The sequence below is a fragment of the Dama dama genome, chromosome 29, assembly GCF_033118175.1.
Source record: "Dama dama isolate Ldn47 chromosome 29, ASM3311817v1, whole genome shotgun sequence".
Classification (NCBI taxonomy): Eukaryota; Metazoa; Chordata; class Mammalia; order Artiodactyla; family Cervidae; genus Dama; species Dama dama.
In genome coordinates this window covers 53,697,324-53,715,592 of record NC_083709.1, presented here as the reverse complement: position 1 = coordinate 53,715,592, position 18,269 = coordinate 53,697,324, and the positions used below count along the sequence as shown (strand labels likewise).

The 18,269-nt window shown below is 43.8% G+C and overlaps 1 protein-coding gene across 3 annotated transcripts in view; it reads right to left on the bottom strand.

Moving 5' to 3' along the window:
- Positions 1 to 17,844, bottom strand: part of MAMDC2 (MAM domain containing 2) — a 151,878-nt gene extending 134,034 nt beyond the window's left edge. The window contains exons 1-2 of one of the 3 annotated variants that reach the window (XM_061132355.1): positions 17,430 to 17,844; positions 16,988 to 17,101 (exon numbers count right to left, since the gene is read on the bottom strand). In XM_061132355.1, the coding sequence (XP_060988338.1) occupies positions 16,988 to 17,101; positions 17,430 to 17,463 (148 nt within the window). In that variant the 5' untranslated portion in view covers positions 17,464 to 17,844. The remainder of the gene's footprint in view (positions 1 to 16,987; positions 17,102 to 17,429) is intronic. The other 2 variants (XM_061132354.1, XM_061132353.1) reach the window with 2 other exon arrangements.
- Between the last annotated feature and the right edge of the window lie 425 nt (positions 17,845 to 18,269).

Here is an 18,269-nt window from a genome sequence, read left to right as displayed (position 1 = left end):
ATGTGACATCAGGCAGACCACTTAGCCCCTACAGACTTCCATTTCCTCAACTGTGAACTGGAGGGAATGCCACCTACCTCAGAGGATGATTGTATGATGAAATGAGCAAGGCACACACGGGCCCACAATAAATGACAAGGATCCGTAGTTGTGATTCCAAATGGGCCTAGGGAACACAATCTAAAACTTTGGTTGTGACACTGGTTATCACATACCTCCAGAGAGAGAAGGTGGAGAGATGCAACACGCTGTGTGCATTTTTACAAGAATATATGAGAGCTATGGGCAAACTTCATGTCCACTATTTATCAATTTCTTTTCAAACTGCTTCAGGGGCTCCACACTGATGTTTGTGTTTTGGGATCTTAAAAGAAAAATCTGTGATAAGGGAAAATCTTTTCCATGTGACCTGGAGTCTGATTACCATGATAGATTTCAAGTATCAGCTTGGCTGATCTTAGGGGAAGAGAAAAAAGTTACAACAGTTGCTTGAATAATTCACACACAACCAGTACTAGGAGAAACTAGCCAGTTTTCTGAAAAGTCATTCTCACACCACAGACTAACTAAGGATTTCTTGTTCACACATGGGCACATGCACACACACACACACACACACACACACACACACACACACGCACACAGCTTCTTATTCCTGTTTGGGCAATGTTTTAGAATTTAGTTTTTAAATGTTCTTCCATATCTTTTTTTGTTTCATAAATTGCTTACTACATTTGTTAAAAGAAGAAAATACTATCCTGTATCTGGGTGAGAAATCTCTGTTCTCCCAGTAGAACACTCACTCCAACGGGCAAAGAGAAAGTTGGTAGCTCTGTAAGAGCAGTACCAAAATGTAACTGAAAAATTCACCTGTTCTATGTGATGTCTCTGCCTAGACATATCCTAGAGATAGTCGCATCACTTACACAGAATGTCTCTGTGATGTCCAGGTTCATCTGGGATTTCTTTTCATTCAACAAATCCTGATAATGTGTTGGCCTTTGTACATTTCCAAGGCAGCAGTTCCACAGTGACTAAGATTGGTTCATCCACTTATCAGATATTTATTGAGCATCTGTCTGGTCATAGACACTGTGTTGGGCATGAGAAAATCCACAGTGACACAGTGAGACAGTTTCTTTGCTATCACAAAGCTTACAGTTTAACAGGATTGGCAGACAATAAATATTTGCTTAGATAAACAAGAAAAACATCAGAACTAATGTGCTACAAAGTGAATTAAAATTGGGCAATGTGGTATTGACCATGAGGGAGGTCAAATGGGAACTGGGGTGCTCTGGGAAGAGGGTTACACTTCAGCTGAGGCTGGGATGATGAGAGGGAGACAGCTATATCAAGGTCTGGGGGAAGAGGGTTCCAGGATAGGAAATGGCACTATAGCACATTCCCACCTATTTTATTGATCAGTGCCCTGAGAACCAAGTAAAGGATCTTGTGAATTGCTATTAGGTATGGGAGGGCAGGCTTCATGGGGACAGAACCGTTGAGGCTTGTAAGCATTTCTTTCAGCTAACGGAACTATGAGTCATCACCGTGTCCCTGGAGAAAGGATGAGGAAATCTGTTTTTAAGGATTGAGGACCAAAAGAACTAGCAGGCAAAAGCTTTCTCTCCACTTGAACTTTACCAAAGTTGGCTTTGGGAAGTGGGACATGATGTTGATTTTGTGATAATGACACCAGGTTCCCTAAAAGACTGAATTTTTAGGTTTGGAAGAGCAACATAAATGACTGAGAACCAGCAAGAGCGGGCAAAAAAGGGAGATGATCATGAAAGCTGAGCTTACAGAAAGGGAGGGAGAAAGATGAGTGGAACTGCTTCCTGATAACTCAGTTGGTAAAGAATCCACCTGCAAAGCTGGAGACCTGGGTTTGATCCCTGGGTTTGGAAGATCCACTGGAGAAGAGAAAGGCTACCCACTCCACTATTCTGGCCTGGAGAATTCCATGGGCTGTATAGTCCATGGGGTCACAAAGAGTCGGACACAACTGAGTGACTTTCACTTTCACTGTAGAGTCTAATAAGCCCTCCCTAAATGTCTAACCGTGATGAGGTCAGGTACTAGGGAGCACAAAGCAATCCCTGGTCCTAGTGGAGTTTGGGAGAGACGTTCATGATGGATGATGGCTAAGGCCAAGAGGTAAAGAGGCTGGTTTGGGAAAAGAGGTTGTCAAAACAGTCAACATCGGAGAGGCCGGAATCCTACTCCTTCTAGAAGGCTGACGTTAGGTGTTGCCCTTCTTTGGAAGCCCCTGTAGCATCAAATCCAGTGCCAGACACCCGATGGCAAGACAATGGAACAGACACTGGCTTTGGCACAGACAGACCTGGACCCTATCCTGCTCTGGCTGTGTGATCTGGGGCAAGCTGAGTCACCTTGCTGGTTCTCAGCAGCTGTGTCTTTAAAATGGAGGTGGCCACACGGATCATATAAGGTTATAATAGGATTTGGAGATAACATGGCCATAGTATCTTCAGCATAGAGACTAAATGGTCATTATTATTATTTCATGCCTGAGGATCTCATTGACAAGTAATTTTCCATACTATATATTACAGCACCACATAAGTAACTGACCAATCATCTAAGAATTGAATACTGAGCCTCTTAGTATAATGTCCATCAGGCACTTGCATTTTATAGACAGATATAAACTCATTGATCACCTCTCTAGGGTTATGCTTTCACTGCTGACTACTCATAAGTTTATATTTTCAGTCAAAACTCAAAACCGAATATCACTTCTATGTGGAATCTAGAATACGACACAAATCAACATATCTGTGAAGCAATAACAGACTCACAGATATAGAGAACAGACTTGTGGTTGCCAAGGTATGGTAGCAGGTGGGGGAATGGAGGGAAGGCATGGGAGTTTGGGAGTAGCAGAGGCAAACTGTTATATATAGGAAGGATAAACACCAATATCCTACTGGATAGCACAGGGAACTATATACAATACCCTGTGACAAGCCATAGTGGAAAAGAATATGAAAAAGAATCTGTATATCTATCTCTCTCTACATGTATATGTATCACTGAGTACTTTGCTGTACAGAAGAAATTAACACAAAATTGTAAATCAACTGTGCTTCAAAGAGTAATTAGACATTAAAAAGTAAACAGATAAATATGTAGTCATGACTGAAAAGAAAGACAGAAAACCTGAAAGACTGAAAGAAAGACTGAGATGCACGTATTTCTTTAGCTAAGTTACAAAGTAAGTTTTATCAGGGGGTCATTTGTTGCCGTTGTTCCAAGGATGAGGGATTTTCATTGTCTTTCTGCTTATATGGTGTCTCCTGCTTATATCCCTACTGATTTGAGTTCCTTGTTCCATAACCCAAGAAGACAAATATTACACTTTTACTTCTTTCCTTTTGCATGAGGATACTTGACATATTTAAAAAAAAAATATCAAGGAACATAAGTTTTACTGGAATCTGTCTAGAGAATGCAGGGCAGTCATGGGGGTGCTTGGAGTATGAGACTCTCACAGGAGTTCCCAATGTAATCTCATTTAGAACTTGGAACCAGGCAGGAATTCTTCTGTTGTCCCAGGGTCCCATGCCATTTCTAAAGAAAAGGACTGATTTAAAATTTCTTCAGATTAGAATTTATTTGGTGATAGGGCCCTTGTGTATGAAAGAATCTGAAAGAATGTCCTTACATGGTTCTCTTAGTCATTCACGTCAGAACTTAAGGAGAAAAGTTTCTCACCTCAAAGTGCAGTGGGAAAAGAGAGAATATTATAATTGCTATATCCTTCACAGAACACAGACTGGAGCCAGAAGACCTGTTACAAAATACAGTGTTGCCACCTGGGACCCCTGTGACCACAGGTATGTTACCTGTGGATGCCTCACTTCCCTTAATCCTAAAATGCGAATGAAAATAAGACTCAACTCATTAAGCTGTTGGGAGAATTAAATTAGTTAATAACATCAAACATAGTATATAGATGAGTATTTAAGAGTTAGCTATTTATAACTATCATTATTATTTCTATCCCAAAGATCTTTTGAGGCTCCATGTTAAGGGAGAGTGTGGAAATAAACTGGCAGAATGATTCTTTTCCCAGTCTTTGGAGAGAAATGTAGGTTAAAATTCAGGCTCCATCAGTTATCTGCTCTGTGACTTTGGAAATGTTAAAAAACAAAAAACAAACTCTAAATCCCAGTTTCTTCATCTGTAGCGAGTATCTCCTTATTGGGTCACTGTAAGAATTCAGTGAGATTATACATGCAAGGCATCTAGCAAAGTGCTTGGTATATAAGAACTGCCTAATAAGTGTTGGATAAAATAGTTGTCACTATTCATCGACTGGGTCTTCTGGCTCAATGCCAACACATTCACCCAGTACTCAGTAAATGCTTGCAAATGGTCTTTGAGTTTTAGAAACTCTGAAAAGAGATCTACAGGTAAACATTAAAAAAAAAAAGAAAAAAGATCATCGATGAGTCCATTCTCAAAATATTTAAATAAAATACACCAGTCATCATCCTCAGTTCCTGGCTAGGGAAACCTTGATGGCAAGTCATTCAGCTGGTGACTGGCAAACAAGGCTAAAAGAGATTGGAACTCTGAGTCTCTGCTGTTTACTCTCCATGATCTTTCCTTTGTCCAATGTTTCTAAGGAAAAGTTCTTAAATCACTTGAGTGTCAAATTCACTGTCTACTGTGCATGCCATGATTCACTGCACATTTGGATAGAATGATGGTGGATGTTATCTATTTTTCCAAGACCCATTAATGTTCTAAGAAATCTTAGACAACTAGGCTAATATTTGGCTCAGCAAGAGATCACCCATTAATGTGTCCAAACTTATTTTATGACAGAATATTGTCTCAAACTTGTGAATGACTTCCTGCTTGCCAAAATGACAAATGAATGGAATTAATTAAAAATATAAACAATTTCACACCCTTTTCACCTCCCAGCAATTTTTATTGTGAGTAGCTGAGTTTGTGGAAAGGCGAGAGGCATGAGAGATATTCTGAGAGACCAAGAAACCTTCTTGACAACTAAGCTGTCCGTTTTCAGCTGTTATGAAGCAAACAGGTTGCCTTCATCCTCTCCCAAAAGTTGCTTAATGACATACTTGACAGACAAGAGGCCCATTTGGATCAAAATTGAATATGAAATCATTGATAATTATTGATATGTTTTTTTATAATGGAGGTGGTTTAAAACCTGGGATTTATGCTCTATAGCTTTCAGAGTCTCATTTTACAGAACACTCTTTAGAGTTTATGCATATGGAAAGCAAATAAGTCCTATTTCACAAGTGCAAGATTAAAAATGAAACATGCATGCCTAGTAGCCAAGATATGGAAGCAACCTGAATGGATAGTGCCCATCAATAGATGAATTGATAAAGGAGATGTGGTGTATGCAGAACCGAATGCTACTCAGTCATAAAAAAGAACAAAATAATGCTACATGTGACAACATGGATGGACCTGGAGGACACTGTGCTAAGTGAAATAAAACAGAAAAATACCATATGATTTCACCTCTATGTGGAATCTAAAAAAGAAATGAATAAACCTAACAAAACAGAAACAGACTGATAGATACACAGAACTAACAGGTGGTTGCCACAGGGGAGAGAGGTGCGAGAATGAGTGAAACAGGTGAGGGAGATTAAGAGATACAAACTTCCAGTTACAAAACAAATAAGCCATGGGGATGAAATGCACAGCGTAGAGCGCAGGCTAAGTCACTTCATTCATGTCTGACTCTTTGCAGCCCTAAGGAGTGTAGCCCCCCAGGCTCCTCTGTCCATGGGATGGGATTCTCCAGGCAAGAATAATGGAGTGGGTTCCCTATCCCTTCTCCAGGGGATCTTCCTGACCCAGGGATAAAACCTGTGTCTGTTACACCTCCTAAATTGGTAGGCAGGTTCTTTACCACTAGCACCACCTGGGAAGTACATTGTACGGAATACAATAAATAATATTGTAATATGTATGTACAGTAGCAGATGGTAACTAGACTTACTGTGGTGATCATTCTGTAATATCAAAAATATCAAATCACTATGTTGTGCAACAGGAAATTAAATAGTGTTGTAGGTCGATTATACTTCAAAAACCAAACAAACTCATAGAAAAAGAGACTAGATTTGCAGTCACCAGAGGTGGGGTTTGGGAGGGAGGGGGAATTGGGTGAAGGTAGTCAAACCTAGACAGCGTATTAAAAAGCAAAGTCATCACTTTGCCACCAAAGGTTATGGTCGTTACGTTGGTCATGTACAAACGTGATGGTCGGACCATAAAGAAGCCAGAGCGCCAAAGAATTGATGCTTTTGAACTGCGGTTCTGGAGAAGACTCTTGAGAGTCCCTTGGATAGCAAAGAGATCAAAACAGTCAATCCTCAAGGGTGAGCTTCACTTTCACTTTCAAAGGCAATCAACCCTGAATAGTCACTGGAAGGACTGATGCTGAAGCTGAAGCTCCAATATTTTGGCCACCTGAAGCGAACAGCTGACTCACTGGAAAAGACCCTGATGTTGGGAACAACTGAAGGCAAAAGGAGTAGGGGCTGACAGAGGATGAGATAGTTGGATGGCATCACCAATTCAATGGACATGAACTTGGGCAAACTCTAGGAGAAGGTGAGGGACAGGGAGGCCTGGCATACCGCAGTCCATGGGGTCCCAAAGAGTTGGACATGACTTGGTGAATAAACACACACACGGTTAAAAGGTACAAACTTCCAGTTACAAGATAAAGTACTAAGAATCTAATGCACAGCATAGGTATAATTAGTGCTGTTGCTATGTTACACAGGAAAGTTAAAACAGTAAATCCTAAGCATTTACATCACAAGGAAAAAAAATTTTTTTCTTTACCTGTTATTTTGATTCCATATGAGATGATGAGTGTTTACTAACCTTACTGCAGTAATCATTTCATGATACATATGTAAGTCAAATCATTATGCTATATACCTTAAACTGATGTAGTACTGTATGTCAACTACATCTCAATGACACTGGGGAAAAAAACAAAACTCATGACAATACTATGCATCTTCAGGTATGTTATCTTTCAATATAATCTCTCTTTTATTATACAATATTCAGAGCTGACTCATTTGAAAAGACCCTGATGCTGGGAAAGATCGAGGGTGGGAGGAGAAGGGGATGACAGAGGATGAGATGGCTGGATGGCATCACCGACTCAACGGACATGGGTTTGAGTAAACTCCGGGAGTTGGTGATGGACAGGGAGGCCTGGCGTGCTGCAGTTCATGGGGTCGCAGAGTCGGACATGACTGAGCAACTGAACTGAACTGAACTGATTCAGTAAAGAACCACATGTGGGTAGGTTATTGACTATTTCATGTTGACAACGAAGATGAAAATCTTCAAAGATAACAGTAACCTATGATATATTAGAGCTTTTTAAATGTGAGTTCAAAAGGTTCTATTCTTCAGTGTTTTCTTTTTTAAAAAAAGGTACCAATGCATAACTCACATTTTCTGCAACAGAATTTGTGGAAAAGAAAAAAGATTTTCATATGCTTATTCCCAATTTTCAGGATTTATAGTGGAAAACCAAAGGCTTTCCATAAAGCTTATATTTTAAAAAGGGCTAATGCAGAGTCACAAAACAACTTAAACACATTCCAGTCTATTACCCATTTTTTTCATAACGTCAAAATTAGAAGAAATCTGCAGAAACTTAAAAAAGAAAACATTAAGTTATGGTATCAGACAATATGGTTTTAGTCATGAAACATTGGTAATCCAAGAATGCAGCTTCTCGGTGAAGTTAAAGCATATTAAAGTCATCTTCATTACAAGCATGGCCACAAGTAACACTTTAGCTCTTTTTGGCAGTGAGGCAAAAGTTTTTCAAATAAGGAATGGAAATTTTTCTGAGCGTAGAGCTAAGTTATATATCACAATATTGTATAATGTTGCTGGATAGCAATATTGCGATTCTGTTAAGAGTAATGGAATAAGTACCAAAGTGCTTGTGTAGTGGGGCAACTGGCTTGCAAAAACACATTTATCTGTGTACTCTTTTAATTTGTTCACAGTAAGAATAGATGAATTTGAAGTTGAGGAGTATTCCTTAAGACTGCCAAAGTATTTTAGGTCGAGTCATAAATTTTCCCTGAAGTTCTGTGCCAAGATTATGCTGAGGACCAAGAAGAGAATCCTTCAGATGGTTCCAAAATTAAACTTTAATCTATTATGGAAAAAAACAAGTAAAAGTATATTTCCCTATCTTGGCTTGATTCCATAGGCTTACTACCATACAGCAGGCACGCTGGCTGTTGCTAGGGCCTGAAACCTAGGGCAGAAGTGGGAATGCTGGGACACCATGAGCATTTTGCAGTGGATTCCCACTGTCTCTAGGGAAGCATGAATCTTTCAGGTCTGTCTTCCATGGTGGTGGCCTCTGGAAGTATGAAGGTATCATCCTATTCTGATGGGAAGGTGCCCAGGGTCCAGTGAGGGTCAAGTCTTTTGAGTTGGATGAGCTTGGGTCCACATCCTGACTCTTTGTATTGCACTGGGCATGTTACCTCCATCTCTCTGTGTCTCCTACTTCCACATCTGTAAAATGTTGATAATAACCACCTCCGGGATGGTTGGTTGTTATGATGGTTACAGACAATGACAATGAACGTACTAGACAGGCACCATGGTATGCCACCTATGGGTCACAAACCATGGCAGCGTAGGAAGCTATCGTGTAATCGTTTCACTAGGTATCGCTTCACACTTCTCATCTCAAGCCCTCATCATCTCTTAGCTGGACCACTGCATAGTCCCCTATCTAGCCTTCCCATTATCAGCTTGTCTTCCTCAAATCAACCCTTTGAATTGGAGAGCAGGCTGCATCACACTGCTTCCTGCCTCCAGTATAATGAACAGGCAGGTCCGGAGGTGCCGTAGTAAACAATCATGGCAAAGTCACACAAATGGTTCCTTCAGTAGGATCTCGCCAACACATGATATCTCTTTACTCTTGCCCAAATGTAACTCAGATCTCTAGACTTCCTGCTGATCCTAAGGGCTAACTGATACCCTTCCAATAAACTTCTTTTGTGCTTAATTTAAACAGTCTACTTATGCTGTCTGCAATGAAGATCCTGGGCTAGTATACAGTTCCTTTTGCTCTCTACCATAATTACAGATTTGTGTTTGCTCCTATTGATCTAAGGTGACCACAAATGGCAGGGATCATGACTGTGAATGTATTCCATATACTATCTGTACTCCAACAACCAACATAGTGCCTGATGGAGAGTGGGTATGCAAATGTGTGTTGACAGAATGAATATTCTTTAGAAGTATTTTCTGTAAAACAGTTGATTTACTCATTATACTATGAAATTATGGCACGATACCACTTGTTTTATTTTATTCATAAACTCAGAACCCTCCCTAAAAACACAGATAAATGTCTCACAAGGTAGAAAAAGCAAATATCCTTGCAGATGTCACTGAATTTCTCCATAAGTCACATCAGCATGGAAGACTCCTTTTTTCAAGGAGCAGACAAATATCCCTGTCTGCTTTTACCCATCAGGGTGGGTACTATTAATGTCTCACACTTGAGTTCCTTGGAAACAACAGCTCTCAATAGCTAGTTCAAAGTTTGATCATCTTTTGCCAAAAATACTTTTTAGACCAATCAGTGTCACTCTCAAGGTTCACTCTGATTGTTTGTGATGGCAGAGGATCAAAGGACTCAGGCAGTCCTGATGGGTAAATAATCCAAGGGCTATTTGTCCATTGGTATGTCAGGGATGAAACAGATCATGTATTGGTGAGGCAAACTGAAATACTGCTTCACTGTTATATTTGGAAATTGCAACAGAAGACTCCAATGTCTTTGAAGTCTTATGGTAGGAAGGATTATTAAACACAACCTCTTTCTTTACAGGGGAAAATGTCAAAAACATTTTTCCTTTTTTTTTTTTTTTAATTGATCTCCATAAGGGCTTTAGAGATTGATTAAATTCAAAATGTTTGTTGATACCACACACTGTCAGGTGCTGTGGGAAGTATGTGATCGCTGTTCCCAAAGCATAACTCAGATGAGGTGAAGAGGTGGGGACTCCAATAAGGAGAACTAAGAAGATTTACAAGGTGGAAAGTGAAGAGAGCCACGGGAAGGGGGAACAAAGAGGAAAGGGAGAAGTTTATTTACTTGGGAAACTCAAGGACTGTTTCAAAGAAGAGCCACACATTAAAGCACAGATAGATTTAAACAGGCCAGGATGGAGCCAGGGAATGAAGAAGCAGGATAACAGGGGTGTAGAGGACAGCACAAACAGAGCAAGGAGGCGAGAAAGTAAAAAGCTCATTGAGTGAACAGCATGTTGGGAATTAACAGGAGGGAGGAGCAAAAATATAATTGAGGGCAAATTACAAAGGACCCCGAGTGCCAAGCTAGGCAGTTTGTACTTTATTCTATTGGAAATCGGTAATCATTAAAGGATCCTTAGCAACAGCATGTTCCTTCTTTCTACATCTGACTGGGAAGAGGAAGGAGGAGTTGGCCATTCTTCTGGACACTGTCCTCAACCCTGGCCACATATCGGAATCACCTAGGGAGTTTGTTCATTTATTAATGTCTGTTTGTTAACAGGGCCAAGTCTGGCCCTATATGTGGTCAAGTAAATCAGAATCTCTTGTGGTAGGGCCTGCGTATGACTATTTTTAAAGAAAAATTTAAGTAATTTTAATGTTCAGTCAGAGCTGAGAACCATTGGCATAGGTGTAAGAATTTCTCTAAAATTTCTATTTTTGTCAGGAGTGCTGTGTTGATATTAGGTATGACATGATGCTTTACTTAATTAGGTTTGGCCTAGTGGATATGATGGGCTTCCCAGGTGGCTCGGTGATAAAGAATCCTCGTGCCAATGCAGGAGACTCAAGAGACGCAGGTTCAATCCCTGGGTCCAGAAGATCCCCTGGAGAAGGAAATAGCAACCCACTGCCTGGAAAATTCCCTGGACAAAGGAAACTAGCAGGCTACAGTCCACGGGGTTGCAAACAGTTGGACAAGACTAAGCAACTGAACACACACACACACAGTGGATGTGATAGAAATTTCTGATATACTATAAAAGTTCCTCATTTATCACCAGCAATATGTTCTGTGTTCAGTACCACCTTCTTTCTCTAGGTATTTCATATACATACCTACATATGTATAAAATTAAACATATAGTCAAACACTCCAAGAGCCTAGATCTGAACGCATGAATACATTTATATGACTGAGTTGATTAAGACACACAGAAGAGAAATTGAGGGAGAGTGGTGGGATAATTGGCAGAGGTGAAAATCAGGGTTGACCAACCAAAATGCTCAGTTCAGTTCAGTTCAGTTCATTTGCTCAGTTGCGTCCGACTCTGTGACCCCATGGACTGCAGCACGCCAGGCTTCCCTGTCTATCACCAACTCCCGGAGCTTGCTCAAACTCATGTCCGTCGAATCGGTGATGCCACGTCAAAATGCTCAAGACACATTCAACTGTCTGCTGATCTTATGCATCAAGATACCCACCACTTCTATTAACATAAATTCATTTTAATCAACTTCTTAAAAATCAAATGTTATTTAATAAGACAGAATTAGGACTATCACTGAGATGACCTACCAAAAAGGTTCTGTTATTTTAAGAACCAGGATTTTTTATGAATACCATATCCCAAAATGCAAGCCATAAAACATGGGGGTTGCTTGCATGCTGAGAGATTTGAAGATAACAATAAAAGCAGAAAGTCCTATGACAAGAGATTACTTTTTCCTCCCAATATATTGTGACCATAGCTGACTTCTGTGATTATGAGAAGGCAAACATTCCAAATCCAGGACACCTTGTTAGGGATCAGGCCAGGAACTGGGTAGCCACTTCCCATTTAGCAACTCTATCTGAGTAAAGAAGACCCAGACTGGGCGTTGGCCTTGATAGGAAGAAGGCTGGCTAGACAGAGCCTATGTTCAGAGAAGTGAATCACGGCAGGGAGGAGCAGGCAGAGATTACCAGTCCAGGTAGGTTAAGTCCCCAGTGGAGGAGCCATGTGAGACAACCTGGGAACTCAGAATGACATGGAGGCTAAGGGTTAGGGACATGCCCCCAAACTGAGGGGCTGAGAGCTCAGGGGCCTCCTAGAAGGCACCAGCAGCATCAATATGGAGCCTGATTAATGCAGAGCCTTTCCGGGCCCCAGTGTGCTCCTCCATAAAATGAGGAGGTTGTACTGGGTGAACTCTATGGCCCAGCCCTAGGATCCAGGATGCTGGGCAGAGCCAGGGCAGAACTAAGGCCATGCTTAGGCACAGCTCACAAGAGCCAGGTTGGACTGGACATCAGTAGCAGCCTGGGTGGGCCCAGGAATCCCCTGTGCCACTGCAGGAAGAATGTGGCCTGGGGTGGACTGTTTCTCCAAGAGGCATATAGGGAACATCCCAGACTTGTGCTGCTCCCAGCCTTTCCACAACGTGGGGGCTGTGCTTCAGCAGAGAGGGTGTCGAGAGACCAACCAGCAGAGGTGATGAAGGTTCAAGCAGGTCCAGAGGGTGGGAATTGCCTGGGTGAACTCAGGGTGATGTCAGAGTGGGATGTTGAGCCATTCCCCCAGCATCAGGAAAAGAGCTATAACCTGCAGAAAGGGAGGACTGATCCTTCTCCTTCAGGAAGGTCTTTGGGATCCTGACCAGACTTTGGCTTTAGCTGGGCCTCAAGAAATATCAAGCAGGATTTATCGCTATTAATAATAACTCGCACATGACTGAGTAAAGAACTGAAACTCAGCTGACCAAGTGACCGTAAGTGTCCTTAAGAGAGAAGTAAGGGGTTTGGTGAAGAAAGGAGGGTGACAGGAAGAGAAATAGGCACGTACTTACATTGAGATTTCAGTATATTCTACCACCACCCCACCACCCCACTCTCACCCCCTTGGCTACGGCAAACTTCTAGCTGGCCAGCCTGCCACAGGTACTATCACTTGCTCCGAGGTACAAATACCATCCAAATTCTTTCTGTATCAGGCATCTCTTCAAACCTTGACCCCCACTGTTGTAGGAAAAAAACCACCTCCTCTACAACAAGTGTTTTGAATTTCCTTTTTTACCTCCTCATAACCTGACATATGTCCACATCTGCCTTACTCTCTGGGGTGCTTCAGTGCCCCAAACATCTAATAAAGGAGTAGTACCTGGATTTGGATTTTACTTTCTTCCTCCTGCAGTTCCTCCAATGACTTCCTCACAGAGCCAGCTTAAAGATACTAAACCAAGGTGTCCAAAAATCAGAACGAAGCCAAAACCCATCCAATGACTAATCTGAATCATGACTATTCTGATGTGAGGCCAACTTTATAGTCTCCAAGAATCCTCAGCCGAAGGGCTTCGGCCCCCACAGCTGGCACAGGGCAAGTAGACAATCTTGATTTCTGCTAAGGACGACCGTTAAAGGGGTTCCAATATTCTCTGAACTGTGAATAAATAAAGATTTTTTGAGATAATGAAGAATGAATGAATGAAGATTTTTATAGGATAAAGTAGATCTCTTCTTTCCAGGATTTAATTCAAACCTAAAACTTAGAAGCATTTCCAAAGTTTGATTCTGATACAATCTCACTTGCCTTGACAAGTGAGAGAAAATGAAAATATTCTACTAAAACCATGGAGGTAAATCAAGAAAACAAGGCCACATTGCCAAAATTGGAAAGTAGATGAGACCAGATTCCAGTACATGCTCAGCTACTCTGATGCCATCCTCTGTTCCCCAGGGGCGCCCTCCATGGTGGGGCACAGTCAAGTCAACACATTACCTTGTCAAAACTCATCCATTCTGTGAGAGGAGATCAAGCATATTTCAAAATGACCATGAGCTAGGGACACTGGAATTGTAACTGGAAAGGCTTAGAGACCTAATACACTAAGTAAATCAAAGGGGTGGACCTCACATACGATTTTGGGCAGCTGGGAGGTTATTTTGAGACAACTCCTAATGTGAATCTCCTGTCCTAAAAAGGCAAAGGTGTTAGTCGCTCAGTTGTGTCTGACTCTTTGCGACCCCATGGACTGTAGCTCACCAGGCTTCTCTGTCCATGGGATTCCCCAGGCAAGAATACTGGAGTGGGTTGCCATTCCTTTCTCCAGGGGGTCTTCTCAACCCAGGAATCGAACCCAGGTCTCCTGTATTGTAGGCTGATTCTTTACCAACTGAGCTATCAGGGAATGAAATTCTAATTGGCAAATTTGTTTCTCCAGTTAACCCTCTTCACTGGGCTTTAGCATTGACTGCTACACCATAAATTAACCTACTGACCAAGGACATCAAAGAAAGTGCTATTTACATTCCAAATTCTTGTGGGCAAAAGTCATGAAACTTATAACTTTCTATGCTACCATGCAACACACAGGTGGATGGAACTAGTTTCAAAAGGTTTTCACAGCCAGATGAAGTAAATCTGCAGAAAGGCTGGCGAACAGCTTGCCAAATTTCAGCATGGGACAATTTCATTCTCTTTAATTTACCAGCCTAGCAATGGGTTTATAATAGAAATTCTTAGTGATGGCTTCTCAGGAGGCAACCACAGCAGTTGGCACACACCTACCTTACTGCACCTCTGGAGTGGACTGCTATGTCCAAGTTCTGGCCACTGAAAAACACGATCTGTAAGGACAGAAGCCTAATGGGCTTGCTCCCATAGGAATGCTCAGAGGCGACTGAATTACCTTCCCCTAGCCAAGCCAGGAGTCCCAGCCTTGAGCCAGAAAGCAGTGACTGTTAGACGTTGGAAAGAAAGCAAAGAGGAAAGCAACAGTGCCTTCATTATATGCTGTAGCCGCAATCACCTTTCCCTATAAGCATCTTCCTGTTTCCCTGGAGGGGCACTGTTAACTGCCACTGCTGCAGAGGTGCCAACTCAGCAGAGAGCACTTCCTGTGGGTCTGGACAGCAGTCGAGTGTGGCGGGATGTGGCCTGCCCACTGACCCAGGAGCAGGCTGCCAGGGGGCCACCATCCTGACAGAGGCCTGGCAATGCGGGCACAAGACTGAGGCTCCTGGATTAAGGGGTGATGCCGATTTCCTTTTCTCAGAATCAGACTAGGGTGAAGCAAAAGGGGTGTCTAGGGCATAAGATTGAAGGAGGTTTTCACTCTCAGGGTCATGCAAGTGGCTCTTTCACCCTGGTCCTAGCCCTGTGCGAAGCCACCAGTAGAGGTGGGGGGGGGGGTGTAAGGTCAGTGGTTCTCAAAGTGTGATCTCCTGACCAGCAACATCACCTGAATACTTACTAGGTATTGAAATTCTCAGCACCCTTCCAGACCCACAGACTTTGAAACTCAGAGGTGGGGGGCAGCAATCTGTGTTTTAATACCACCACCACCCCCCACCCCCCACCGACCCCAGATAATTCTGATGCAGCTAAAGCTCTGTGCTAGAGAATAATGCTCTCCAAAGCCTGTTGCATGGCCCAGGCCATTGCTCAACATGCTTCACACACAATCAGAACAGGGAAAGGAGTAGGGTGATGAGATGAAAGAGATTTCCCTAAGGCAATCAGCAAGGTAGGAATTCCTCAAATAATAAATCAGGAATTGATTTTTTCCCAGCTATCCTTAAGTACTCGGTACTGAAGCCTTAGCAAGTGTTGGCAATAAATAACGTTTACTACTGAGTAGCTTCCTCCTGTTTCTTCCCTGATCTAGTCAGTTCAGAGTTGGCTACTGACTGATTACCTTGGTACGTGGGCCAGTCGTCTGAATATTCTGAGATTCCCTCCTCTGGAAACTGGGGTTAACATCACCTCCCTGCCAACATCAAAGAAGCTAATATATGCAAAGCCCCAAGGAGAAGCCTGAGGCAGAAAAGCTGTGATGACAGTTTATACATCCTGAGCAGGGATTCTGGGCCCCCACCTTCTCCAGGGAGGTTAGATAATCTGGGGGCCTGAAGACAACTGAGACGGGAAGGAGATTAACTGATCTCTTTTATGCTGCGCTGTTTTTTTAAAGGAGGCTATTTCCCAGTCCCGGTGACCTAGGACATCAGGCTTCTGATTGGGGTGGCACAAGCAAAAGAAAGGAAAGAAGTAGAAATATATTTACTAAATAAACAAAGGGCAAAAAACTGTATCACATTTAAGATCCCACATTTAAACTTTGTCACTAGAACCCAAACAGTGTGAGCGGTGAGGCAACGACCAATGCAAGCCAGCTGAGTGACCTCAGACACACAGCCATAGACTTGGTTTCCTCTTTTGCCAAGTGCTGAATTATAAACCAACAATAATATGAGGATGATGTCATGCAACAAAACGCTGTCAAGCACAACACAAATGTGAGGTTCACACTGAGGTCCCATCACAGAGGAACAGCTCCACTGTTTCCGCTGGATGAAAGGAAAACTTATCTCACCCAACTCTCCCAGCTCACAAAGGTGTCTACTGAGGACGAGAGAGCCTGTTGACCTGCAGAGGGCACCCAGCTGGTGGGAGACAGGCATCACCTGTGTCCCCTTTCTCCCTTTCATTAGGGAGTAGCGGGGAGGGGCGAAATCTCAGCGCTTCTTGCCAAGGGCCAGGTAAATAAAGGACGCCCCACCAACCCCCATCTCTTCATTGGCCATTCATGCAGCACAGCTGAGAACTGGAAAGATGATTCACGACACCTTCTCTCCCGAGAGTATGTAACTCCAAGATAATAACGTTATCCATGTGAAAGGGCTTCCCTTGTGGCTCTGTGGTAAAGAATCCGCCTGCAACGCAGGAGACCTGGGTTTGATCTCTGGGTTGGGCAAATCCCCTGGAGAAGGGAAAGGCTACCCACTCCAGTATTCTGGTCTAGAGAATCCCATGGACTATATAGTTCATGGGGTCACAAAGAGTCGGACACAACTGAGCAGCTTTCACTTTCATGCAGAAGAGCCGCCCTCTGTTCAGGCTGGGCCCCTGGGCCCCGAGCCCCTTACCTTCCTCATTTAAAATCCACGGCAGGAACTCGAACACCGATTCAAAGCCGCAGGTGCTCTCCTCGAAGGTGCAGGACCCCGCGGGCAGGTCCAGGGCACCGGCAAGCTGCAGGGCTGTGGGTACAAAGCGGGTTTCAGTTCGGGCTGGGTCTCGTTAGCAGCAACTCAGGGCACCCCGGGGAACCACCTGGTGAAAGTGGAGGAAGGCGTTCGGAAGGGGCGGGAGAGGGAAGCGCTGCTGCCGCCCCCGCCCCGGCAGCTTCCACTGCAGGACTGTGCGCAGCCGCTGGGCTGGGGAGGGAAGTTAACTGCTGCTGAGACGCTATCCGTAGGCACCCTTAGATGGCCCAGCCCAGGACCGCAAGCTGGACTACCAGGGCTGCAGGATTGGGAGAGGGTTGCGAGAGCGCCCCGCGGGGATAGCCCCCGAGTCCAGGCTTACCTTGCACTGCCAGGAGGACGCCCCTGAGCAGCATGGTCGGGGAGGAGGACTGGACAGAGGAACGAACCGCCAGCTCGCCGGGACAGGCTGCTCCGGGTGGAAGCAGCGTGGCAAGCAGGGGCAGCTCGAACCGGGGGAGGGAGAAATCAGAGGCGAAGCGCGCTCGAAGCTGCCCAACTTTGCAAGGCGGCTCGGGAGCCGAATAGAGGGCTGAAGGTGCCTGAACTGGGAAGCGGCGCTTGTTGAGCTGCAGCCGCGAGGCAGCTCGCGTCCCAAATGAAGCCGGCCTCACAGCTGGTCCTGCGCTAGGATGGGGCTGGGCGGGGAGGAGACAACGGCACACGTTTGAAAAGCCAGCCAGGACTGGCTGAGACAGGAGAGGTCGGGAGGCAGTGACTCGGTTCGGATTCTTAACGCTTGGTATCAGACCCCTGTCAGCCACTGGCGAGGGCAGGCCTCCCAGGAGCCCCTCGGGGTGAGTTGGGGCTGGAGGCGCCCCGCCCCTCCCGTCCGCAGGGGGAACCAGCTTATTTCTGGGTACAGCCTCTCTCTATCTGGAATGCCGGTCCCGCAGGGCTGGCCCTAATTTTAACCTTTTTTCCTCAGGATGGAAAAGGGTGGAATTCTCTTAGGAAAACCTAGAGGAAAATTTGGAAAGTGTTGTGTTGAGTGGAGTAAGGTTTATATCTATCTAGGAGTTCAGCATTTATGGCCCATTAATGTTAACCTTGGAATACCCGCCCCCCATACACACACTTTTATTTAGCCATGGAATGTCTGGCATGCCTGGTGCTCAGCATTGCCTCGGTCCCTAAAATGGGGGCATTCCTCCTCTCCAAA